Raw genomic sequence first — 25870 nt, forward strand, 5'->3', positions numbered from 1 at the left:
TAGCAGCATTCGACTTCTTGGTCCTTTCCGGCCAGACATCAGAAAAAAAGGTTGCTCATAAAGCTTCAGATCTTATATTAACGTTGTAGCTAATGATGGAGGACATCCAAAAGTCAGATTTCCAAGTGCTAATTTGAAGAATTGGTGTTTCCCTGCGGAGCAACAACGCAAAGCGTCTTTACGTGTCACTGCTCATGAGCGACCTCATCATTGTGAAAATTAAAAAAAAAATAGACTTATCTATGAGAATGTGCTTGTTTGGTTAGTTGATTCATAGATTTTTCTTTAAGAGCAATACTTCTAATTTTGGGCTTTAGTTTATTCCTCCCATGGCACACTACAGCGTCTCCAGCTTTGGAGAAGACGCGCTCACACAGGACAGGTGTGGCTGCATATGCAGACACTGGTTTACCAGCTTGTAAAGGTTGAGTAAACCGCAGCCCAAGTTGCCTAGTCTTTTGCTGTAGGATTGCTCAGAATTGTATTTTTTGACAAACCCAACCCCCGCAAAATTACTCCATACTTATTGTGTGTATGCTTTACAGCTAGAGTGAACCGTTCCATTTTTTAAGATGAAAAGTTTCCAGACAAACTGCCATCACTTGAACACAGAGTGAATGATTTTTTTATCAAAACGTAAGTAAATGCCCCTGGATTGGTAAAATGTGACTCTCAAACCTGTGGGGAAAACTCTTTTGCTCCAACAGGCCCTAGTCACTAAGTTCCCTCATTTCTCATTTTCCCGGCCATATTAATTCTGCTTGCTGCTTCTCACACCAAATCATATTCTTGACTTGCAATTGTGAGAACATACTTGAACCTACAGACATGACTCTTTCACACATTGTAGCCCAGGCTTGTGATTTGCACAATGATTCAGCTTTTTGTTTAAAAAAAAAAGCGTTTTAAAGAGAGGATCATTTGTTTGGTGGTAGTGCAAATTAAAGCCATGCTATTTGATAACTGGCTCCTCCTCCTACAGTAGGTTCCTGGCTGCCAGCTCGCCTCCCGGGAGCCGGCATAGTGATCAGGATTGCTCCAGCTCCATGGGCCTGTCCAGGCTGTACCCAACAGTAGCTGGGACAGGCTCCCGAAACCCAACTGCCCCGGAAGGGAAACAGCGAGTTAGGAAAATGGATGGTAGTTCAGAAGAACTGTTGGATCAATCCACCATGTTGGATGTGTATTCTACCCGCATAAATTTTTATGTGCCCAAAGTTGAGTCTCTGATTGGTTGGTCTGTTTGCTAAGTACCTTTTTCCCCCTGGCTATGGGGATTTTTGTCAATGAATTCTTTGAACTTTATGAATTTGTTCGAGTCCCTCCTCCTCCTGGGTCTACTCTGCCAGCCTACTGTAACAGAGGTAAAGTGAGAAACGTTGCATGTGCACAGTCTGACTGAGCAGTCAGACTGTACACGGGGGAAAGAGAAGAGAATCTGCTTGGTGTGAGGTTCCCAAGCATTCCAGTTATATATTCAGATGACCTTAGTGGAAATGTTCCCTTTCCAAAACTGGCCACTGGTCATGGGAACCAGTCCTGGCAGTAAACTGAACTGGCTGGTTTGATCGTTTATATTGTTGAGTAATAAAAGTGAAGCAGGCATGAACCAGCCTTTCTCCATCTTTTTTATCCCCTACTTGTCAGGTTAGTCTTTGTGACTTTTGCAGCGTTTGTGTTTAAAATACAGTAGACTACTTTCATCCAGGTGCATTTATTTCAGTGTGGAAAAATGATCCAGTTGTCCTCTAAATAATCCGTTTGTGAAAAACATGCAGAAGTAGTTAAAACCACAAGTGTTTCATGATTCTGACAACAGAAAATTCACTCTTCCAATTCATAGTTTCCTTTTATAGAAAGCATTAAAAAAAGAGGAAGACTTCACTTCTGTTTCCATCCAGGTTCTAGCAGTGATGCTTCAGACTCCACCCAAATGCAGAGATGTTTGAAACTATTATGATATCCATAGATCCTTGGAAAAAGATGCAGACTGTGAGTGACAGACATCAGACATGTACACCAGTAATTTATGGGACCTAAATGGGGCCTAGGTTTTCAGCTTGTTGCAGGTTCTGGGGATCCTACACTGAGTCAACTGAGCTATCCAGCAACACTGATTGTGATTGCTGAGTGTTAAGGTAAAAAACGCACATCTTGTTAGGACTTTAATGTTTTAAATCACTCCTGTCTGTTTCATGACCCGGGTGAGAATGTTGGTTTGGAGATTTTATTCATCTTGGCTCGTGTTTAATCTTCTGGAGTGGCTATGAACTGGGAGCGTCGTCTCTTCAGTCAGTATCCATGCAGGATAGTGGGCCTATTGACTTTGTTCAAATGTAAAACTTTGTTAAGGGCATTTCTAGATGTACAACAACAGAGATTCTCTCAGTCCATCAATTGTGGCTGCAAAAACAAGAGTATCCCTTTCTGTCAAGAAGGATCTGAAAGTTTTGCAAGCAGCTAAAAATAAGTCTGTGCATTCTTATGTGTAACTCATGTAAAAATTCATCTGTGTTTCATCTCTAAACAGAGAGATCATCGGCTCTAGTTCGGCTGCTCGTGCCACTGGCTTTGCTGAAGCGCCGTTTGTCCTTCACCAGCAGCCCGTCTGGGCTGCAGTTCTGGATCTGAAGGCAGTTGTTGTCCCTGCTTTCAGGGCTGTAGCATTTAGAGTCAGACTTCAAGTAAACGCCATCCTGGATCTGACCATTTTGAGCACTCTGCCATTCAGGGGAGTAATAGCTCATCTGTAGGAAGTTTGCCTCTTCCACTGCAGCAACTATTTTGTTCTTCTCTGTGACCGTGTTCTCAGAGTTCTGCTGGTGGACCAGCAGGTGGCTGGGGAATGGGAGCGACAGGAAGGGCGAAGAGCCCGTCACACACTGGTTGAAATCTGGAGGTGGGGAGGACGGTGGAAGTGGAGACATGGAGAGGTGTCGTGGTGAAGAGGTGTTAGCTGAAGAGGCAGCCCTCTTACAGAGAAGATACCTGCAGGGAAGAGGTGCAGCCGGTTAGCCCACAAAACGCTTAGAGAGTTTGTTCGTTTATAACATGTAAAAGGCGCAGATAAGCAGGTTTTTTCTTTCATTTCCCCTGTATTAGAACTGTGCAAGATTTTAGTTTTGTTTTTGTTGTTTGGGGAAATGAAAAAAATATAAAGTAAAAAAAATTATTTAAAAGGAAGCACTTTGTCTATTATACCATGAATATCTACTTGTTTCTGAAATAAACTGGCCTGTGATGTCAGCTGTAGAAACTTACTTTTGCAAAGCAGGATGAGTAAGTTTTCAGGAGTATGATTTCTGACACAGAACCAAAGGGCAAACTGAATTCTGATGGAAACAAGTACAAATGTTTTCTGCTTTTTTTGGCCACCAGCTTAGTGAACATGTCAACATGGAGCAGTCATCCTTTAATAGTTGAAATTTAGAGAATGTTTATTTAATGCCAGACCACCAAGTAAATCAATGCAACTGTGAGAAAATAGAAAGCAGAGAAGGATCAAACCAACATGTTGTGAGACAAAATAGATGTGTTAGCATCTGAAACAAGAGGAGAACAAAAGGAAGGCCAACAAACTGAAAATCACCACTATCCGTGCAGACAGAACAGACTCATTAGAAACTGGAACAATGAGCATAAAAAGACAAACACAAAGTCATCTGTTAGAGGGGAAGAGAAGACAGTCATAGAAGATCCTTATTTTGAGACGGTCGGGTGAAAGGCAGGTGGAAAAGTCAGAGGTGTTTATGCATTTTCAATCCAATCTTGCTTGAATAACCTTTTTATTGTTTGAACCTTGTCCTCTTGTCCTTGACAATTGATGGGTGATGGAGGGGTCTGAAATCTCTAAACATGTATCCTAAGATGAGCCTCAGCAGTCATAGCCTGCAAAGTTGTGTTTTGTTTTCAGGGCAATTGTGCATTTTTCTGTGCTGATGTGGATCTCCATAAAGCCTTTTTCTTTATTGTCTTTGTTGACATTTGAAATCTCCTCTCTGGTTAAAGAAAATGTGTTGCTTTAAAGCAGAAAGGCTTTGACGTCTCAGATTTCTGTACCTGCAACAGTGTTTCCATGCCAAATGATGAAGCTCCATCACACTCAGGACCAGGGAGACAGCTGAGACAGCCAGCATGAACACAATGAAGATGTTTTTCTCAGTAGGTCTGGACACATAACAGTTGACTGTATGTGGACAAGGCCAGGCCTGAGCACAGAGGAGGGACGTCACTTCATGTTAGAATGGCTGTTGTTTCAAAAAAATGTGTGCGTCTTGGTTTACCTTGCAGACATAAAGAGGATTCAGAAAAATGCCGTACATGATGTACTGGAGACACAGAAACACAACCTGCACGGAGAAAGTCACTTTTTATGATTAGCAAGTGAGTTGTGTTCTTTTATCTTAAAACCATTTATCCTTTTCACTGCCTTTAATCATCCATTTGTGGGAATTTTATAATAAGCTTTGGTATTTTAGAACAATATCCCATATAATGTGGGAGAAGTGATGTTAAACCATCTGAGGTATTTTCCTTGAAACTTTTTTAATACTGTGTGTGTGTGTTAAGTGTGTGCTTGTGCATGTGTGTGTGCTGTTGACGAGCTGCTGCGTGTACCTCCATGACGCTGCGGATCAGGATACTCAGCACATACGTCTTGAGCAGCGCTCCTCTCAGCCGTATTCGGCCCACGGGTGGCCTTTCACCTTTCTCCTCGTCTTTTTCTCCTTTCCTTTCCACTTTTCCTCCTCCTCCTTGATCTTCCTCTTCCCCTCCCCCGTCTCTGTCATCCTCCTGTCTGGACCTCCTCTTCTCCTCTCTGCGCACAATGTGCATGGCATGGCCCACGTAGATCAGACTTGGCGTGGAAACAAACACAATCTGGAGCACCTGTGAGGACGATAAATCCATTTTAGTGGTTTAAATCGTTTCAGGATTGAAGGATCTCACAGAGAGACAAAAACAAAGAGTGAGTCGGGTTATGAGGCAGATGGGCTCCAAACTTGAGCCTGATTACATTGACTGTGTCTGAATTCCTTCACTACTCACTACATAGTGCACTATATAGTGCCTTTGCCATTTTCTAGTGCTGTCCTAATCTACAGTTCCAAAATCCAGTGCCCCAGAAATTTCCCAGAAGTCTCTGTGAAAAACCAATGTGGATTGATGCTTACTAGTTTGGCAAATATAGACCACAATGCATTGCGTCTGAACAATTTTTGCCAAAAGAATGCATTAAAATGTATTTTTTTAACAAACCATCAACATTTTCATCCTCAGAACTCAGTGATGATCATCGCAAAACGCTCACATCTGTTCTGGGTCAACTGGGTTCCCAATGGGAGCTCTGGTCCCCAGGCACCTGAACCCTGGACCCATCAGACGACCCCCACCGACCACCAAGAACCCCCAGCCACTTCCCACCAACAGGCCCCGCAGAGGAGCACAAAGGCCATCCACTCCCAATAGGTGACGGTGTTAATTACGGGGACCAGAGGTACTGAAGTTTTTTTATATTGTTTTTTAAGAAGTTGATGTTAACTCCAAGCTGATATGATCCAAAAGTAGGTTCTGGTATTGATTATAACTGATGCTGTTTTTACTCTTCCAGTTAACTAAGATTGTTTTTTTAGCTATGCAAAGGACAGGAAAGATGATGGATTTTGATCTTTCCTCTACACTGATGGCGCTCATATCACCAAGTATTCAGAGAGTCGGAGAAGCTGTGATAGCGATGTCTTACCAGGTTAACAGATCTACACGTAACTTCTGCCAAAACCATGAGACAGATGTGCAGAGCCACAGTGCATGCAAATAACTGTCTGGGGAACTGCTATTACAAAACCCACAAGTGTCTGATTCTCTGAGACCCACCTTGAACATCCTTTATCCAGAATAGTGAGTGCTATGAAGAGCTTTAAACTGAATCAAACTACTCTGGAGATTGAAGATTCTGAATTTTGGAGGAAAAGTACTACATCATCAGCATAATGAATAATTTTATAATGGATGTTTTTTGTTTTAACTCCTTCTTTTTTTTTCTTTTGTCTTTTAGCTGCCGCTAGAGGTTCAATAAATAAAGAAAAGAGAGAGGGGGACAGTGGACCCCCATGTCTGGTGCCTATTTGGAGGACAGACTTGTCAGAGGTTTGTTCTTTGGTTTTGACAAATGCACTTGTATTGTGATACATGCTTTTAATCCAACTAAAAAAAAAATGTACCAAACCCAATTTTTTCTAAAGTGGCAAGTAGAAACTTCCTATTCACCCTGTCAAATTTTTCAGCACTTTTGTAGCATCTAATGAGAGTGGCAAAGTCTATTAGAGTCTATCGAGCATTGTTTGTGGAGTGTTTTCCTTTAATAAATCCAGTTTGATCAGGGTGAATTATCTGGGGAGTGATCTTCTCTAGTCTCATGGCAAGACCTTCACATGTAATTTTAAGATCTGCATTACTCAGAGAGATGGAACGGTAGTTTGGAGGCAGGGTGGGATCTTTGTCTGGCTTAAGGAGGAGAATGATGTTGGCAGAGGTCATATTAGCTGGTAGTGAGTGGTGATCTTTAATAAATAAGACCATTGTATAAAAAATGGGTGCCAAGAGGTCCCAGAATTCACAGAAGTCTGTCTGTTTTTTAAGTTGAGGACCAAAGCTACTTTACTTTGTTCATCAGCCCATTCTCATTAACCCTTGAGCTATCTTAGATGACCCCCCCCTTGCATTGACGTGTTCTCCCTACCATGACAAAGGTGGATAAAGGTGGAAAGATTTCCTGTAATCCATGGACACCAGTGAAGATCACAAATCATTGAAGAAAAAAGGTTCAGAGCACTGTCTAGTGGGTCTAGATGACCCAACTCCCAATGTTACAGTGCCTAGGATAGCACAAGGGTTACAGACAAAAAAATGTCCTATAATTTGAAAATAAATACAGTTTATAACATGAAAAACAAGATTCAGCTAAAGTATCTTACATCTTTTATTTATCAGATCAACCAGGTTTTATTTGGATTCATTTTAACAGGCAGATTTGAGACAGACTCATGAAAAGTCTGGCACATCTTGGCAAAATGCGCAGCGAGTTGAACTACAATGAAGCAGTTTCCACTCTAAGCAAGAAGAGGTTGGAAACTGTGACGTTGGTTCTGCTGTCAGAAACACACAATTCAGCAGAACACCTATAGCACTGAAGAAGGACAATGACGACGGTTATTTCCAATTTTGAACCACATGGAAACAACTAGGCATGGAATTAAACCCCAGCGGCACATCATACCACTTTCAGTGTTTGCTTCTGTAAATGTTGCCTGTAGTGCCGCTCTTTACCCAGAATCGTATGTGTGCTATAGGGAAGGCTTCGTCGTAACAGACGTTCTCACAGCCAGGCTGCAGAGTATCACAGTTGAAATCTTCCTGCTCGTCTCCCCAGGATGACTCAGCTGCCGTCCCAAGAACCAAAATACGGAAGATAAACAGGATGGTCAGCCACACCTATCAGACAAGACACAGTAAATGATATCAGACTCCCACAAAACAGCAGGGGGAATTCCCCTCATTTCCCTCAGAGGTTAGAACAAATCTGCACGTTTGATGAATGAATAAACATAAAAAGATTTCAGTACTTATAGAAGATGGAAATCTGCTGAACTGACATGTGCTCTTTCTAAAATCATGTAACACCACAAAGTCGTAACCAGAAATAAATCCTAATGTATTACTTGCATTTTAAAACCTTTTAACTTGATTAGCCTCACTAGATGGTTTCCTGTAGTTTTGGGACTTTGTTGCTTAAAATCAAATGACTCTGGCTTCAAATGTACAAAATGCGTGACTTTAAATTCTCTCGGAGCTTTACAGATTTCAGGCTGAGGTCATTCTTAATCCAGGAGGGCCACAAAATAACTGATAGATTTGATTTAGCAGTCAGTGTCGCCAGTCCACTCTGTGTGTGGAGGGTGGCTCTTGAGGATGTGGGGTAGAAACCCCCTCCCTCCGCTGTGCTGACATCTTTAGGCATGGGGGCTTGGTGTGCAGGGGACCGTCTGCTAACACTCAGATGTGTGTGCGGTGTCATACTTTGCCCACAGAGGTCGAATGCTCCTGTACTTCCTCCAGGAAATTTCCCAGAAGGCTCCAGTCCGCCATGAGCTCAGTGCAGAAACTCTCAGGCTTTTCTCTGCAGGTGAAAGATCATCAGATGATTTTAAAGGGAGCTGCAACCAGCCTGCTTCAGTCACATTTACAATTTCTGGACTTTTTGTAGTGACAACATACAAAGATTTTCGTCATCATTTCATTGATTTTAAGTGATGGAGAAAACCGTCAGAATCTGCTTCCAAACAAAACCTACTTTTAGTTTATTTCAGTAACAGTTTCCCTCCAACTTGGTTATTTTCTCACATACACAGACATCCCTCAGTTCAGTGATTTTGTCCATTTACTTTAATTTATGATTAGTTCTTATCGTGACATTATGAAAACAGACAAAACGATGCAACAAGCCTCATGCACGTCGTTGTAAAACATCATGAATGGACCCTTAAACATTTCAAACATGTTTACTTTCAGACCAATGGGATTTTTCATAAGACGGCCAAAACACAGCAGTAAAGATTTGAAGTTTAGTACTTGAATCCTGAAAACAGTTTTCACATTTAAAACTTTTGCACTCTTCTTTTTTTGGACATTCTTGTTGCGACTGTTGGCTTTGTAACAAAAAGAAACAACCAAACAACAACAAAAATGGAGATTGAAACTTTGGAATCTGAAGCTTGTGTTGTTCTGCTGTACTCAACCATCAGCAGGAACTGCTGCAGTGACTCCGCCCCCCTGCCACATATGACAGTCAGGCTCAGTCAGATTCCTGCAAAAGTTTCCTCAACAGCCAACCTGCTGCATTTGCCTGGAACAACTTCAGGATCCCAGATTGTTTTCAAATTTGACCAGTTAAAGACTGAGGATGTGAAGGAGACCGAGACTTGTTCACTGTTCTCACGCCGCTGTGTCGGACCTCAACGCTTTCTGCAGCCACTTCAGTATACCATTCATTCAATCCATCCGTGTTCAGGCTGAAGTGCTATTTAACACTTCTGTTAGATGAAGGTTTTTGATAGATTATTCACAAAAGGTTGCATGACAGAGTAATGGACAACACTCCACCTCACAACATAAGGGTGCTGGTTCAAATCCCAGCTGGGACCTTTCTGTCTGAGGTTTGCATGTTCTCCTCATGCATGTATGGCTTTTCTCTGGGCACCCTTGTTTCCTACCAGTCAAAGAAACATGCTAGATTGGTTAATTGCTGACTAAATCAGGGGTTACCAAATCCAGGCCTCGAGGGACGATGTCCTGTGTTTTCCAACCATCCTGCCATTGAAACTCCTTATTGGCTAAATACACCTGTTCCAGGTAATCAGCAGCAGATGAGACAGGGTCTCTGGAAAAGCAGCAGGAGGCCGGCTCTCAAAGTCCTGAAGTTTGACACCCCTGCTCTAAATAGTCCCTGGGTGTGCCTGTGAGTGTGTGACCCTGCAATAGACTGGCAATCGGTTTAGGTTCAGGGTGTAGTTTTCTTTTGCCATATTGTGCTTCCTCTTTCACAGACTAACTGTTTTGTGGATTTTTTTCAGTGCAACTCTGAATGCTTTATTTTTGTTTTTTTTCAGCACACCGTGTTCTTTGTTCTGATTGGCAGTACAGCTTGTCAATCTCCTCTGTGCCGTGTCTGCTGTACTAAATGCATTCAGTTTGCCAAATCTGCATAATCTTTGATTGCAATCAAATCTTTGTTTTCATTCTATTACACTATACTTATTTTTCTATGAAGGTTTGAACTTTGAGAGATAATATAGGTGAGAAACGTGTAGAAAATGAGTAGTGAGATGTTTTACAACCTTAAAATATCTGTAATCTTACTTTGCAGATTTCACCTATCGCAGGTTATTCTTAGAACGTGACCCCCACAATAAATGAGGGATCACTGTTCACTGTAACCTGCCTTGGCCCAACAGTTGGCTTGGCTCCAGCAACCCTGTGACCTTATAAGGGATTCAGTGGGGATGGATGGATGGATGGATTAATGGATGGATGGAGTAATGGGTTTGGATTACTGAAAGGTTGTATTTACGTGAATTCTTTGATTCAAACGATCCAGGCCCTGATTGGCTCAAGTGTTTGAGACGATGCCTCTCCCAAAGGTAAGTTAATAGTAAAGTCTATCTCGCGTTAAGTAAGGGTTAATGGCCGACGAAGTGTGCATTATCGCTTTTTAACGCACGCCGTGGAAGCCTGAACTTTGCGAAGCGGTAGACAGTTGTCACAAATGTGAACTATTTGTTACGTGGTGCGGCGCACCACGTAACAAATAGTCCGGGTCGTGCCGTACCACCTCTGCAGTCAAGACTTGGTGATATAAAGCGATATATATATATGCTGATCTTTCCGATGGGTAGAACAAAGCATCAGTTGAGAGAGAAAATTCTCCTCTTACCACTTGTTTTTGTCCAAATAATAAAGGTTGTTTTAAAGAAGCAGTGATACAAAAGGCCCGGTGTGTACGGGCCTTTAGGCTGAATCTGAATTCCTCCCCTACAGCTTCTCTCTATCCCTCCAATTATTGGGGCACTTGGAGTGGTAGGGCTGTCCGAAATACATTTTCAGGGGTGTCGCGCTGTGCCGCGGAAGAGAAACGCATTTCTGTGGTGTGCTCTGAAGCACAGAAGTTTACATTTAAATGTAAGTTATGACTTTTTGTGTTAGCATGAACTTTTAAGGTACAAAACTGATGTTATGTATTTTCCAAGAGCTAGCAAGGCAAGGCAAGGCAAGGCAAGTTTATTTGTATAGCACAATTCGTACACAAAGTAATTCAAGGTGCTTCACAAAACAGAAAAATGCATTAAAATCACAATACATCATAGAAATAATCAACATAAAATTTACTTTAAAAGAAAAGAAGAAGAAAAAAAGATTTAAAAAGAAAGGAAGGAAAGAAAAGAAAAGTGCAGATAGGACCTTTCAGTCATATACACGGCTAAACAGAAATGTTTTAAGTCTAGATTTGAACATGAACACAGAAGAGGCCTGTCTTACGACTTCAGGGAGGCTGTTCCAGATTTTAGCTGCAGAATATTGAAACGCTGATTCCCCTTGTTTAGTTCTGACTCTGGGTATCAACAGGAGGCCGGTCCCTGAGGTCCTCAGAGTACGAGATGGTTCATATGGCACTAACATGTCAGAGATGTACTTTGGTGCGTGGCCATGGAGAGACTTGTACACAAGCAGAGCTGCTTTGAAGTCTATTCTTTGAGGTACAGGGAGCCAGTGCAAAGACCTGAGCACAGGACTAATGTGATCATACTTCCTGGTTCTGGTCAGGACTCGAGCAGCAGCATTCTGGATGTACTGAAGCTGTTTTACAGCTCGTTTGGACAGGCCGGTGAGCAGGCCGTTACAGTAGTCTAACCTACTGGAGACAAATGCATGAATAAGTATCTCCAGGTCTGGCTTTGACACTATGTTTTTGATTTTGGCAATGTTTTTCAGATGGTAAAATGCCGCTGATGTTACTGACTTGATATGGCTGTTAAAGTTCAGGTCAGAGTCCATGATTACCCCTAGATTTCTGACTTGATTTGAGGGTTTAAGAGACAGAGAATGAAGGTAGCTGCTGACACTTTCTCTTTGTTTCTGTGGGCCAAAAACAATAACTTCGGTCTTGTCTGAGTTTAGCTGGAGAAAGTTGTCCTGCATCCACGCGCTGATCTGTTGGAGGCAGTGGCTGAGTGAATCCACTGGCCCATATTCACCTGTTGTCAGTGACACATAGATCTGAGTATCATCTGCATAGTTGTGATAAGAAATGTTATTACTGCGTATTAACTGCCCTAGTGGCAGCATGTAGAGGTTGAACAGAAGGGGTCCCAGGATCGATCCCTGGGGCACACCACAATTCAAGCCCATGTAGTCTGAGACACAACTCCCAATTTCAACAAAATATTTCCTGTCTTCTAGATAAGACTTGAGCCAACTTTGGGCAGATCCAGAGATGCCAACCCAGTCTTGGAGTCTGTGCAAAAGGATCCCATGATCAACAGTATCAAAGGCAGCGCTCAGGTCTAGTAGGATCAAGACAGAGACTTTTCCATCATCAGTGTTCAGGCGGATGTCATTGGTTACCTTGATAAGAGCAGTTTCTGTGCTATGATGGGGTCTAAAACCTGACTGGAAAACATCAAACGAATTGTTTAATAAGAGAAAGTCAGTGAGCTGTTGGTAGACAACTTTTTCAAGGACTTTTCCTAAAAATGGCAGATTAGAGATAGGTTAGATAGATTAGAGATAGGTCTGTAATTTAATTATTCAGTACAGTGGGATCAAGACCGCTCTTTTTCAGGAGGGGTTTAATGACTGCAGTTTTTAAGGCCTCTGGAAATATTCCAGATTGAAGAGACATGTTAACTATTTGAGTAATTGATGGCAACACACTGTTCAAGACAGACTTTAGAAATCTAGTGGGTAACACATCAAGGCAGCATGTAGACGAGCTCAGACGGGTGATGGTCTCTTGGACAGTTTGGTCAGTGACAGGTACAAAGTGAGTCAGCTTAGAGTGAGTAGGTGGCCGTTGGATAGTTATATGTGTTGTGGAGTTGATGGCTTTTTTAATGCCCTGAACCTTGTCATTGAAAAATACAGCAAACTCATTACATTTGGGTGTACAAACCAGTTCTATTGGTAGCTGGGTTGGAGGGTTAGTTAATCTGTTAACTGTTGTGAACAGGATACGAGAGTTGCTGCTGCAACTTCCAATTATTTCAGAGAAGTACCTTTCCCTTGTTCTGCATAAGATCTGGTTGTAAGCGTACAACTCCCCCTTATACATTTCATAATGAACCTGGAGTTTTGACTTGCGCCACTTTCGCTCAGCTCTGCGGCACTGTTGTTTCTGTGCCCTGACTAGATCATCATTCCTCCAGGGAGCTTTCTGTCTATGCTTTCTCAATTTAACTTTCATAGGGGCAATGGCATCCAGAACATTCAAGATGCTAGAAGTAACAGAATTCAGCATTTCATCAACATTGGCACCAGAGACGTTTTCAGGGTTTATCATTTCTACAAACTGTGCCCTAGTGCTCTCATTTATTTGTCTCCCCTGGACAACTGCAGGGCCAGGCGGTGGTTTGGGAGCAACAGACAGGTCAAAGAATACACAGAAATGATCAGAGAGGGCGACATCAACCACACTGACATTGTAAATATTAACCCCCTTTGTGATGAGCAGGTCCAGAGTGTGCCCTCTGCTGTGGGTGGGGCAACTCACATGCTGAATTAGACCAAAGGTTTCAAGGACAGCATTGAGCTCTTTTGCATTTCTGTCATTGACATTATCAACATGAACATTAAAATCACCTGTAATGACTAGACCATCAAAGTCTGTGCACACAACTGAGAGCATTTCAGTGAAATCATCAATAAAACTTTGGCTGTGCTGAGGAGGTTTGTACATAACTATGCAGAGTAAGGGAGGAGTTTGTTTTAGCTCAATCTTAAAGGACACATACTCAAATGATGAAAACACACCAAATGATAGTCTGCGGGTTGCAATATTATCTCTAAACAGTGCAGAAACGCCTCCACCCTTTTTATTTTCTCGTATTTCCGATTCATGTTTGTAGTTGGGGGGAGTTGATTCGACTAGAACTATGTTTCCTGTGTTTTTGTCAAGCCATGTTTCAGTTAAAAACATAAAATCAAGATTAAAAGAAGAGATAAGATCATTGATCAAAAATGATTTGTTGCATAAAGATCTGACATTGAGTGCAGCAAGTTTGAGCTTAGTTTCCTTGGGACTGGTCAAAACCTTCTTGCAAGGGATGTGAACTAGATTTCTTTGATTGGACAATCTAACTGCCCTTTTTTGCATTCTACGTGGTGCAACTACAGGTATAGCACCAGAAGGAAGCTAACGTAGTTGACCGGTGACTCTTGATGACATCATCCAGTGGGAGTAACGTCTGAATTGGGAGACACTATTTTTTCATAACTCTCCGTCTAGAGGGCTAAATGTAGGGTAGGGAGAAGCCGGAGGGGAAGAATTCGAATTCCGTCTTAGTTTAGCTCCACTCTCTGTTCCCACAACCCCCCTCCCTCCACCCCCCGTCTCAGGGGAAGGAAAACCAGCCTGCTGTAAACACAGCTACTGATAACACACGCACATACACATCTACACAAAGATATACACACACAGCCACACACATACATAAATACATACACACAGATATACACACTAACACACACATTCATACATGGATGGCAGCTCCACTGCCGAGCACTGGCTACAACCTGTAACCACTAGGAGCGTTTTTCGGTTCATTGAAGGGTCCATGGACACTTGGACACATGGGCAAGCAGGGCAGGAACCAAACCTACAATCTTCTGATCAGAGGTCAACTGCTCTACCCATGAACTGCAGCTGTGGCTGCTTTATTAACCCTTGTGCTATCTTAGATGACCCCCCCCCTTCCATTGACGTGTTCTCCCTACCATGACAAAGGTGGATAAAGGTGGAAAGATTTCATGTAATCCATGGACACCAGTGAAGATCACAAATCATTGAAGAAAAAAGGTTCAGAGCACTGTCTAGATGACCCAACTCCCATTGGTAAAGTGCCTAGGATAGAACAAGGGTTAAAAATATTTGTAGATGTTTTATACTATGGACATTGTCCATTCTGATCATCCTCTGTCAGACAAATAGATCCATGTTCGTCTTTGTTTTCCTCGTCTGAGCTGGAATCTGGATCCAAACTCTACGGCTGGAAAGCTACAATGTTGCTCACGATTCAGGGGGGAATTTCCGATGAACTCCTGCTGCTCTGCAGAAACTATGTCCTAGAAAAAACACCTCTGGTTTTCTGATTTTGCCCTTAAAACAGCACAAACATCATTAAAAGACCACTAGGAACGCTTAGAAAATATGTCAAAATATGATTGGAGTGAAACTTTAAAAAAGGCTAAAATTCGGACTTTGGTCCATTCTGAACCTGCTATGATTTTAAAAAGATGCTGGCATGAGATTTGAAACACAATCAGTAGTTGGCAAATATGATGTTTATTAATTTGTAAGCTGGACTCTGAAAGAGTCTGTCCAGCCAAAATCATCACCTCACATCACTGGTGCATTGATCTTTTTTTTATATATAAATGTGGAAGAGACTGGAGTTCATATCAGTGCAGAAACACTCACTTGTTTTCTTCAAGACTCAAACTTTCAGAAAAAAACTTTTCAGAATAAAATTTCAGAAAAGGAGGAAAAAAGTCAAATTTTTGTGGTTCATCCTAATCAGAGTTTCTTCAAGTGCCCATCCCTTCCTGTTTTTGTGCAACCCTGGGGCTTTAAACAAATGTGTGTGTGTATGTGTATGTGTATGTTCACAAGTGTTTCTAACATCATTAATAACAATATTACTTCCCTGTAAAGACTTTCTCCTGACCTTTGCTTGAGTGTGTATTCATCGCCCAGAATTGTTCTGCATCCTGTCCAAACCTGACACACACAGAAACACACACACCTAACCACACGGGCACTCACACACACACACACATACACAAGCAGACGTAGAAATAAGGCAGACAAACACACACAAGGACATACTCACACAAAGACACATAGAAACAGACAGACAGACAGACAGACACACGGACACACACACACACTCACACACAAACATACATAGAAATAAACAGTCACACACACAAACACAATGGATCTGTTTGATTCCTTTGGCTCTGAAATCATTTAAAAAAAGAAACAGATGAACCTCATGATCCAAAATTTCATGAAATGTGACTTTTTAAGGTCTGAAGCCCAAATGATCTAGAAGTAACTAAATGTTTGTCTGAAACAGCAGTAAAAATGTTGACATTAAAACTCACTTTACGTTTTCTTCTTCCCTCTAATGCATGAAAACCAAACTCAACGTCTTCACTTCAAATTCCGACCACAGTCTCAGCTTCTTTTCTTTTTCATGTTCTCACAGGATTCTGTTCTTCAGAGTATCTAGACCTTGATGGTTCATCCAGCAGAGGCTGGATGCTCATCCCAACTGAGTTATGGTACTTTCATTGTGTAAAAAAGTTGTCTTTTTTTAAATGCAGGAGTTGAAATATTTTTGGTTTTGAAATTCCTGGTTTGTTTCTGATCATTTAAGATAAATTGATGATTTTTTTTAATGTTCTTTGAGTCTTTTACCTGATCTCAAATGTGGAGGAGAGCGGCTGCAGTGTGAAGAAAGGTCTGCAGTGTTGGATGGCTTTCTGTCTCTGGAACAGCCTTTGAGCAAGGCACAGACTCCCTTTCAGAAAGGATGGCCCAGAAAAATGAAGTCCTGATCCGATGTCCCAGTTCAGTTTTGGGCAGAGAACGAAGTACAGGCAGAGCGGGTCCCGCAGCAGACGGAGGAGAGCAGCAGGGGGGGTCCAGAGGTCTGAACTGAAGTGAATGTGAGGGAGGCTGGAGTTTATGCCCACCCCTCTTCCCCTTCTGCCTCTCCTTCATCCACATCTCTAGAGGAAGTGGGCCTGGTGCCTCACTGCCTGTTATTCAACACTAATGTACGTTTGTTTGTGGCGTCTGGCATAGAAAGGAAGTCTCATATTGTAAAAAGACACAATGGTTCAACTCCCTAATTCCACATTCCAGCATGTCAGAATGTCCTTCCCCATGTGTCCGTCTCACCAGCAGAACCGTCCAAACAGAAACGGCGCTTCTTCTATGAAGCTAAAACCTGCAAAGATGTCAGTGATACTGAAAGTGGAAGAAAGGGTTTTAATGTTCCAAAAATCCCTCAGATCCTGCATGACTTGATTGGGGAAAAAAATCACTGAAGTCTAAAAATGTGACAAAAGAACTGAAGACTATGAACGTAATCACAACAGAGAGGACAAAATGGCGCTCAACTAAGCAGAGATAATTGTCAAACGTGTGTTTATCTGAGCTGAAATGGCCTAGAAATGCTGGGGAAAAAGACCTTCAATTTGAAGGCGTGCATCTGACAATCGGCCTAGTGGGCTTTGCTAAGATCGATGAGAGACCAAACGTGGGGGTTATGCACATGATAAACCAGATAAACCAAGGCGAGGGATCCACAGTCTCTCAAACACAGCGGGGCATCAGAGACCCTGATGAGAATTTCAAAATCTATCATTTTGATATGACTGAAGAAAAGCTCGACTTCCCTGACCCTTCATTCTCTGAGATGAAGTTACTGTTCAGTCGTGAAGCAACACAGAGCAGAACATTTCACTGCCCCCAGATCACAGAAAGCCGGCAGGGAAATGACAGAGGGCCGTCTCAATCCTGGATCACATGAAAACTGATTTTGTGGAACTGATTCTGCCAGAAGACCAAATCCATTTACCCCTTGTGCTATCTTAGATGACCCCCCCCTTCCATTGACGTGTTCTCCCTACCATGACAAAGGTGGATAAAGGTGGAAAGATTTCATGTAACCCATGGACACCAGTGAAGATCACAAATCATTGAAGAAAAAAGGTTCAGAGCACTGTCTAGTGGGTCTAGATGACCCAACTCCCAATGTTAAAGTGCCTAGGATAGCACAAGGGTTAATAAATGTGTTACATTGATAGAAATGACGTATAATCATGTCTGAAAGGGAAATGGAACAAAGACCCTCGTGTTTTCATTTAGATGCACAAATCAAGCAGAACATTAACATATGCTAGCTACAAAAGATGACCCGACTCAGCTGTTTGGATTTATGGAATTATTAATATATATTATGTGAACTTTAGAAGAAGAATGAGATCGAATTGTAATAAATTCACACAACCATGAAATGGATTTGTTAACATAACTCAAAGGACAAGAGATCATAAGCAAAAATACAGAAGACTAAAATACAGAGATAACAAAATGAAGTGTCCAGTGTCAATGAGGCTTTGTAGAGTCTAGTAGCTGATCAGCAAAAGTGCTTCTTCAGGCAGCAGCAAGGATGTTTCTGATTCTGACTGAAGAAGCTGCTTAGAGCATCCACTGTCCGATGCAGAGGGTGATGATGTCAGTTCTATTGCATCCTCCTCTCACCCCCAACAGAGTCCTGCAAACTCTGAAGGAACTCTGTCTCCTTCAGGTAGAGTTGAGTCTAGCCCTTCTTGTTCAGGACGTCTGTGTTAGTCGTCCAGTCCAGTCTGTCACTGAGGTGAACAAGCATGGATTCAGAAGAGTCCATTGTTATTTCCCTGGATGTTCCCCAGAAACAGGAGGGGATTTCCTTTTAACGTCGATGATCATTTCCTTTGACTTGCTGGCGTTAATCTGGAGTGCGATGTCCTCAATGACCGTCCTGTACTCCTCATCATCTTCATCTCTCACACATCCAGCGATGACAGTGTCATCCGAAAACCTCTGCAGGTGGCAGCGCTCCCATCATCTAATCAGTTTAACCCTTGTGCTATCGTAGATGACCCCCCCCCTTCCATTGACGTGTTCTCCCTACCATGACAAAGGTGGATAAAGGTGGAAAGATTTCATGTAATCCATGGACACCAGTGAAGATCACAAATCATTGAAGAAAAAAGGTTCAGAGCACTGTCTAGTGGGTCTAGATGACCCAACTCCCAATGTTAAAGTGCCTAGGATAGCACAAGGGTTAATAAATGTGTTACATTGATAGAAATGACGTATAATCATGTCTGAAAGGGAAATGGAACAAAGACCCTCGTGTTTTCATTTAGATGCACAAATCAAGCAGAACATTAACATATGCTAGCTACAAAAGATGAATTTTACTTTCTGAAATGTCTTTCTCTCATCTTTCATGTCATTTTCTGAAAAAAAAGGATGAAAATTTTCATTTTTATTTCACAATATGCACTGACGCAACAGTGTTTCTGCTGAGATTTGGTTGAACTCTTTGTCTTGTTTCCATCATTGTTAGTTCATGATTACACGATGATGATGATCAAAAAGTGTTTCACAGATGTGTGGGGCTACATCTGGTTCTTGTCTCTGTCTTTAGGTTTAGTTTTACAAATGCTGAGGTGTTTTGCTGATTGGAGTAGAATTCTGCAAATTGTGGGGATTTTTTTTACTTTATTTTAGTGTGTAAACAATAGTAGAAATCCTTGACTGAGTCTTGCCTGATGTGTCCTGCTTCTGCTCAGTAACAGACAGAGAATTGGCAGATCTCAAACCAACAGGTTTCACCACACACTCACCATGTTTAGCCTGTTTGAATTCACAGAGTTCTATTGAATGAAGTAATTTCTAAAATAAAGATATTGATCATGCTGTTATGTCTTGAAGTGAAGTCATCATTCATACTGGCTAAACTACAAAGCTTTGTGAGTGTCCATTGAACCCAAACATAAGTACTGTCCTGCTGTCACAAATTACAAAATTAAAAATGTTTTATATGTGCTTTTTGCACAACTGAACATATGCAAAGGACAAAAGTGTATTTGCTTTTGCATTTAATCTAATGTACTTTGAAACTGATCATGTCTTCTGTTTCCTCTAATAATGTTCACATTCGGCGCAGAAAGGTGAAGTCCAATTTTGGAAAAGCAGCGTGAGAAGACAGAGAGGGCTGAATCTAAAAAATACAATCTAAAATAAGTATGTCTGGAAGCCGCTTTGATGGGGCAAAGAGAAGAAGTGAAAGCTGCTCTGTTCTCCGGAGAACTTGTGATGAAGTTCTTCCCACAGGCCATGCTTCGTGTGTCATCCTCTGCAGCTGCTGTCACATCATGTGACTCCAAAAGTGATGACAAACTCAGACGTTCTCCAACAAATGTCAGTAAAGGTCTGTGAGTGCTCTGAGAATGAGTTTCATGTTTTACATCCAGGTAGTTGCTTTTTGACCAAGCAACATCGATGAAGTTTGTTTGATACAGTGTGGCGGTCAGCAAAAAATGGCTCCTGCTTCAATTCTCCATCGGGTCCTTTTAGCCTAGTTTACGTCTGAGACAGTCGTCAGCTGCTCCCTGTGGAAGGAGGACGGAAAAGAGCAAAGGCAGTTTCCAGTGCTGTGTGTGTGTGTGTGTGTGTGTGTGTGTGGATGTGTTGTGTGTGTAGATGTGTTTTGTGTGTGTGTGGATGTGTTTTGTGGGTGTGTGTGTGTGGATGTGTTGTGTGTGTGGATGTGTTTTGTGTGTGTGGATGTATTGTGTGTGTGTGGATGTGTTTTGTGTGCGTGTGTGTGGATGTGTTTTGTCTGTGTGTGTGTTGTGTGTGCGTGTGGATGTTTTGTGTGTGTGTGTGTGGATGTGTTTTGTGTGTGTGGATGTGTTTTGCCTGTGTGTTGTGTGTGTGTGTGTGTGTTTGGATGTGTTGTGTGTCTATCACACCCCTGCTATCTTCAGAAGTGGAGCTAACAGGAGCATTGACAGAATGCCTTCCCTTAAATGATCACACACAAACAAATATTCTCAAACTGAAGCGGCTCTCTCTGCTCTAATTATAGCAGCACTTCATTGGTGTTGCAGCGCACACTTGGGGGGGGGGGGGGGGGGGGGTATCTAAACCTCAACACCAACTAGACACCAGGAACTGAAAAAAAGGAAAGACATTTCATACACTCCTGGTAATGAACTTGTGAGTGCAGCAGAAACTGCAAGTTGTAGATCCTGTGCAGTCCTGCACTCATGCAGTCCTTTGATTACCTCTCTACTTATACATTAGAATCGGTTAGTTTTTATTACTAAAACGTTTAAATACAGAGACAACGATTTAAAGCTACCAGATGTAGTTACCTCTGATTAATTTTTCAATGAATAAAACTCTCTCTAAAATATACAAACTCTTATGTAATTTAGATAATAATATCTCACTTCCAACAACAAAATGGGATGCAGATTTGAGCATCAGCACAGATGAAAGCTTCTGATCAGAACTCTGCCTAAACACCTTTAAACTGACAAAAAGTCCAAATCTGCAGCTAATCCATTTCAAAACTCTACACAGAATTTACTACACTGGACAGAGGATGTTCAAGATGGGTCTCAGTAACTCAGACATTTGTCAGCACTGTGACAATAATCTACCTGACAGCTACATGCACGCACTGTGGTTCTGCACGCCTGTTCAGGCTCTCTGGTAGCAGGTATGTGCCGATCTATCAGTCTGGCTTAAGGTTTCAATCACGGCTTCACCGGCACTTTGTGGCACGCTGAGGTAATCGGCGGTTGGCTGCCTCGGTGTCGTCGAGGCCTGACCAGAGCTCTTCCAGGGCCGGCGCTTGGGGGTGGGGGCCTGGACTTGCTCCGGGGGGGCGGCGCTTTCTGGCTCCTCTTTTTCTGTGTGGGGTGGGTGGTGCTGGGCCTGGGGTGTCGGCACCTCTGGGGATGGGACCCCTGGGCTGAGGGGACCTGGCCCCTAAGCTGGGGGGGGCTGGGGGACGGCTGTTTGACCACCGGGGGACAGTCTACCAGCTGTCCCCAACTCACCCCCTTCCTCATATAATCTCATTATAGGGTGAGGGGGTGGGGGGTTTAGCCTGCGCTGCACCTTGGGGGGGAGCTACTTGGCAGTGGTTCCTCTCCCATGGTTGCTGTATGGAGTGGGCCCCCCCCTCTCGGTTTTTATTTGCACCTTAGACATGTAGGGCCCTTGGTAGGGGGGGGGGGGGTGCTTGGACATCACTGCCAGTAAGCAGCAGATGTCCTCATAGCACCCTACCCGCCAATTTTAACCGCACCTTAGATATTTAGGGCCCCTTGGTGGGGAGGGTTAGGGGACATCACTGTGAGTAATCAGGAGATGTCCCCTCAGTGCCCTACCTGCCAATTTTAACTGCACCCCCCTTAGTACACACACCCCTCCCCCCTCAAAATTTACATTCCAACATAAACACACACACATGCACACACACACCCTCACAAACAAACAGACACGCACACACATTTTGCAAGGAAGGTGGGACCTAGGACCTTCTGTCCCCTACCCTATCCCTGGTGGGGGGTACTGGGACTTGGCAATGGTGGCCGTGTCCCCTGGGTGCCGGCTTCCTGGGCTGGCGGTGCTCTCGCCGCACAGGGAGAGGGTTCACATTACACCTGAGCCGGGGGTGTCCGTATCCCTGTGGGGTGGGTTCTGGTCCTTGCCCCTGAGCGCTGGGCCCCGCCAAATTTCCAACTGTGGCCGAGCCTGGTCGAGCCATGTTTACAACACCCCTCGTGGGTCCTCCTTTTCCCCGGGGTGCTCCCCTCCGGGGTGGGGGTGGCTGGCCCCTGCCTTGCTCCTTCCTGGACCAACCATGGGCCGTGTGGGTGGCTGCCTGGAGTGCGGAGAGGGTCTCCCTTGGGGTGTCCTGGCTCGTACCTGGGGTTGGGGAGGGGGATGCCCAGAACTCCTGGGTGGTGATGGGGTGCTTGTCTGGGGCTGTGGGCGCCCTTCTCGGGTGGGGCCCTGCATTGGGACCTCCCGGCGCGGCGGGGGCTGCTCCCCTGGTTGGGCTGGGGTGGCGCTCTCTTTCCCCCCATGCCTCCCTGCTCTCTGGCTCTGGGAGCCTCGTGGCGGTCCTGCTGGCCCTGGCCTGGGTGGCGGATGTGGTCGCCCGGGGGACGTTTGTTCTCTGCCTGCTGCCGTGTGGCGTTGGGGGGTTCTAGCTGCCGCTGCTGCTGCGGCGGGGGTCTTGGTGTGGGGATGGCTGGGCACTCTCCCTCCTTCTTTTCACATTCCACCATCCATTTTAGAAGAACATAAACACTCACCTGAGCACAGGTGTTAGCTCACCTTTGCACTAATAGTTTGCATGATTGAATGAATGAAATATATCACACTAGTTGGTTTGAAGGTATAAGTATGGATGTTTGAACACTATCTGTATTGTGTACATGTTGACATGTGGACATTTATTGGGTTTGGGTTTATTGGGTTTATTTTTATATGGGTCTATTCAGACATACCTTTGGTCTGTCTGAAGATTAATAACCCCTCTTGTTAAAGTAAAATATGTCCAACACAAGAGGCCCTCAGTCCTCATCTGCCTGCCCAGCTGTTGGACAGGACATGTTAAAAAAAAATAATAATAAAAAAAGAATCGGTTAGTTGCATAGCTTAAAGGGAGGCTACACCAAATGATTAATACTTTACCCAGATTTAGCACCAGTTCATAGCTTACAAATGCTATAATATCAAGCACCTGACTTTTATCATTTCAGAGGACTAGCAAACTAAAGTCTCTGGACTTGGGCCCTTCTTGGAATAAACAGGGGCGCTCCTATATTGGATAACTAGTGCTGCCATCTAGTGGATAAAGCTAAACCCATGCAAGAGAGGCCCAAGTCCAGGAATTTGCACTTAATGCATTTTTAATGTCAAGCATAGTCAATACATTACAACGGACTTGGGAGGTTTTTGCACATAATCAGATAGCTTTTTCCTTGAAGACCATAGAACATAGAATATCTCTATTTTGAAAAATTGTGGACTTGGGCCCCTTTTGAACTAACCGATTCATTCTTGAGTCTGGTTAAAGTAAGCACAAGATTTTTGTCTTTTGTGCAGCTTCCAGATGGTCTTTAGGTTTGACTTTAGGTTTAGGTTTGACTTTTGAAAAACTTTACATTTTCTGGGAGGCAGTTCTGCCCTCTGCTGATCAGTGTGGAGTACTGCTTTTGACCACATTTTCTGGTCAATTGTAGATTGAGTCCCATCATCCAGTCTCTGAATCAGATGGTCACCCATTTCAGCAGCAGAAGAATTCAAATACCTTGGTTTGTGGCTTGACTCCTCACTCTCTTTTAGTGCTCATATACAGTCCATTGTCCATAAAATTTCTTATCGTTTAAAATTACTTTATCTATCAATCAATTGTTTTAGTTTCTCATTCAGGAAGAAAATTATCTCACAACTGATTATCCCGACTTTAGATTATGACATAATATATCAAAACACTTCTCTGGCTAACCTCCGACCACTGAATGTTATTTATAACAGCTTGTGTAGGTTTATTCTCCATTGTCCGTTTAGAACTCACCACTGTCTAATGTATCAGCAACTGTCCTGGCTTCCCCTATCCTCCTGACATCAACTTCACTGGCTATTGTACATCTGTAACATGTATTAACCTCAGTTACCTAGAATATCTCAAACAATATCTAATTCCTTTTCAGTCTTTTTATAATTTACGTCATGCAGATCAAAGCTTTTTTGTTGTTCCAAGAGTTAAAAAAGAAATTGGAAAATATTCATCTTATTACAAGGCACCCTCTGACTGGAACAGTCTTCCTCCATCCATTCGCTCTTTAACCTCATTCTTTGCATTTAAAAATGCAGGTTTAGTACATCTTCAACATTCATGTAACTGTTTTTGATTTAATTTGATTTATTTTTCTGCTTTTTATTTGCTTACCTTAAACTAACTGCTAATAGGTGCAAAAAATGTCTGTGTGTGTGTGTGTGTGCGTGTGTGTGTGTGTGTGTGTGTGGTGTGTGCCTGCTCGTTGCCTTGTATATTTTAAGTTCTTCTTTGTTTTGACATATGTAAAGTTTGCTCAACTGTATCTGTCGGTATTTGCTTGTTTTGTTGTATGTTGAGGACCCCCTTGACAACCAGATGACACATCTCAAGGGGCTTATCCTTCAAACAAATAAATTGAAATTGGTCCCAGACGTGCTCTATGGGGTTCAGGTCAGGAGACATTATTGCTGGTCAAACCATATTTGACACTCCCCATTCCTGAAGTCCAGCTGTGACAATTCTGGCAGCATGTGGTGGAGGATTATCATCCATGAAGAGAAGGTTGGGGGTGATGATGGTTCTATGATCTCTCTGAGGTAAGAACGTGGAGTGACTGGACCATCTACAATAACCAAATGGGTTTTGTGCTGAGTGGTGATGACTGGCCATGTAATGAAACAGTGAGGACAACCCAAAACAGTCTGAACACAGTAGGAAGTGATACAAGATCTGTAATAATGAAAACAAAAAGGTGAAGATATCCACTCTCCAAAGAAAACTACTGCAGCCCCACGTTGAGCAAGTCTAAAACACAAAATAGAATTAATGAGGGGAAAACGTATGTGGCAGGAGAAAATGAGTCAATGCTTACAGCATGAGATAAATGTTAGTTTAAGGTTCATATGTGCTCCATAAATATGGAACAGGATCCTCCAGAAAAAAATCTCCACACAGCAAGGTCCTCTTCACCTCATCTGAGGAGTCCAATAAATCCAAAGATACAATTCCATTCACCACAGCCTGGATCGATTCACCATTCTTTTGATTCAATTTTGAATTTACACTGTTTCCACATTTAGACATATTATAAACATGATTGGAGCCAGTTTAGCTCGTGCTGGTTTGCGGCGCCTTCCGTCCGTGAAACCTGGGTTCAACTCCGGGCTGCTCCATGTTCCCTTCTCTACCTTTTCCTGGTTCCAAGCCCGGTATGAGAAGGTTGCGTCAGGAAGGGCATCCGGCGTAAAACATTGCCAAATTTACCATGCGACTTGTTCGCTGTGGCGACCCCTGATGGGAGAAGCCGAAAGTGGAAGAAGATAAACATGATTAATCTATATATAAGATATTCATATTAATCTGGTACAGTTCAGTTATTGTCAGATGTATTAGTGAAGTAATAAACCAATGAGATTGTTAATACAGTGTTACAAGGTTTCTCAAACAGAAAAGCTCCAACAAAAATGTCCAGATCTTTAACATTGTAAAGGCTCTAAACTTTCTCATGTTGCAAAATAAATGTCCTTTCTCTCCTGGAGGACGTTTCAGTTTGGCCACTAGGTGGAGCTCATGCTTAGCATTAAACTTTATTCCAGAAGATTTAAGCAGAAAATTGTGCTTCAGAGCACAAATGGTTACTTTAAAAAACATTTTTCTTAAAAGAG

General features: G+C 42.8%; 1 protein-coding gene across 1 annotated transcript; it reads right to left on the minus strand.

Annotated features, from left to right (window-relative positions):
- Nucleotides 1-1698: 1698 nt before the first annotated feature.
- Nucleotides 1699-16574, minus strand: LOC101173191 (gap junction alpha-5 protein). The gene is made up of 7 exons (XM_011493013.4): nucleotides 16253-16574; nucleotides 8077-8176; nucleotides 7327-7491; nucleotides 4618-4890; nucleotides 4284-4349; nucleotides 4060-4208; nucleotides 1699-2988 (listed from the first exon to the last, which is right to left on the minus strand). Exons 2-7 carry the CDS (start codon nucleotides 8143-8145, stop codon nucleotides 2523-2525), a joined length of 1188 nt encoding a protein of 395 aa, XP_011491315.1. The 5' UTR covers nucleotides 8146-8176; nucleotides 16253-16574; the 3' UTR covers nucleotides 1699-2522.
- Between the last annotated feature and the right edge of the window lie 9296 nt (nucleotides 16575-25870).

Source organism: Oryzias latipes, chromosome 15, assembly GCF_053564925.1.
Source record: "Oryzias latipes strain Hd-rR chromosome 15, Olatipes_Hd-rR_3.1".
Taxonomy (NCBI): Eukaryota; Metazoa; Chordata; class Actinopteri; order Beloniformes; family Adrianichthyidae; genus Oryzias; species Oryzias latipes.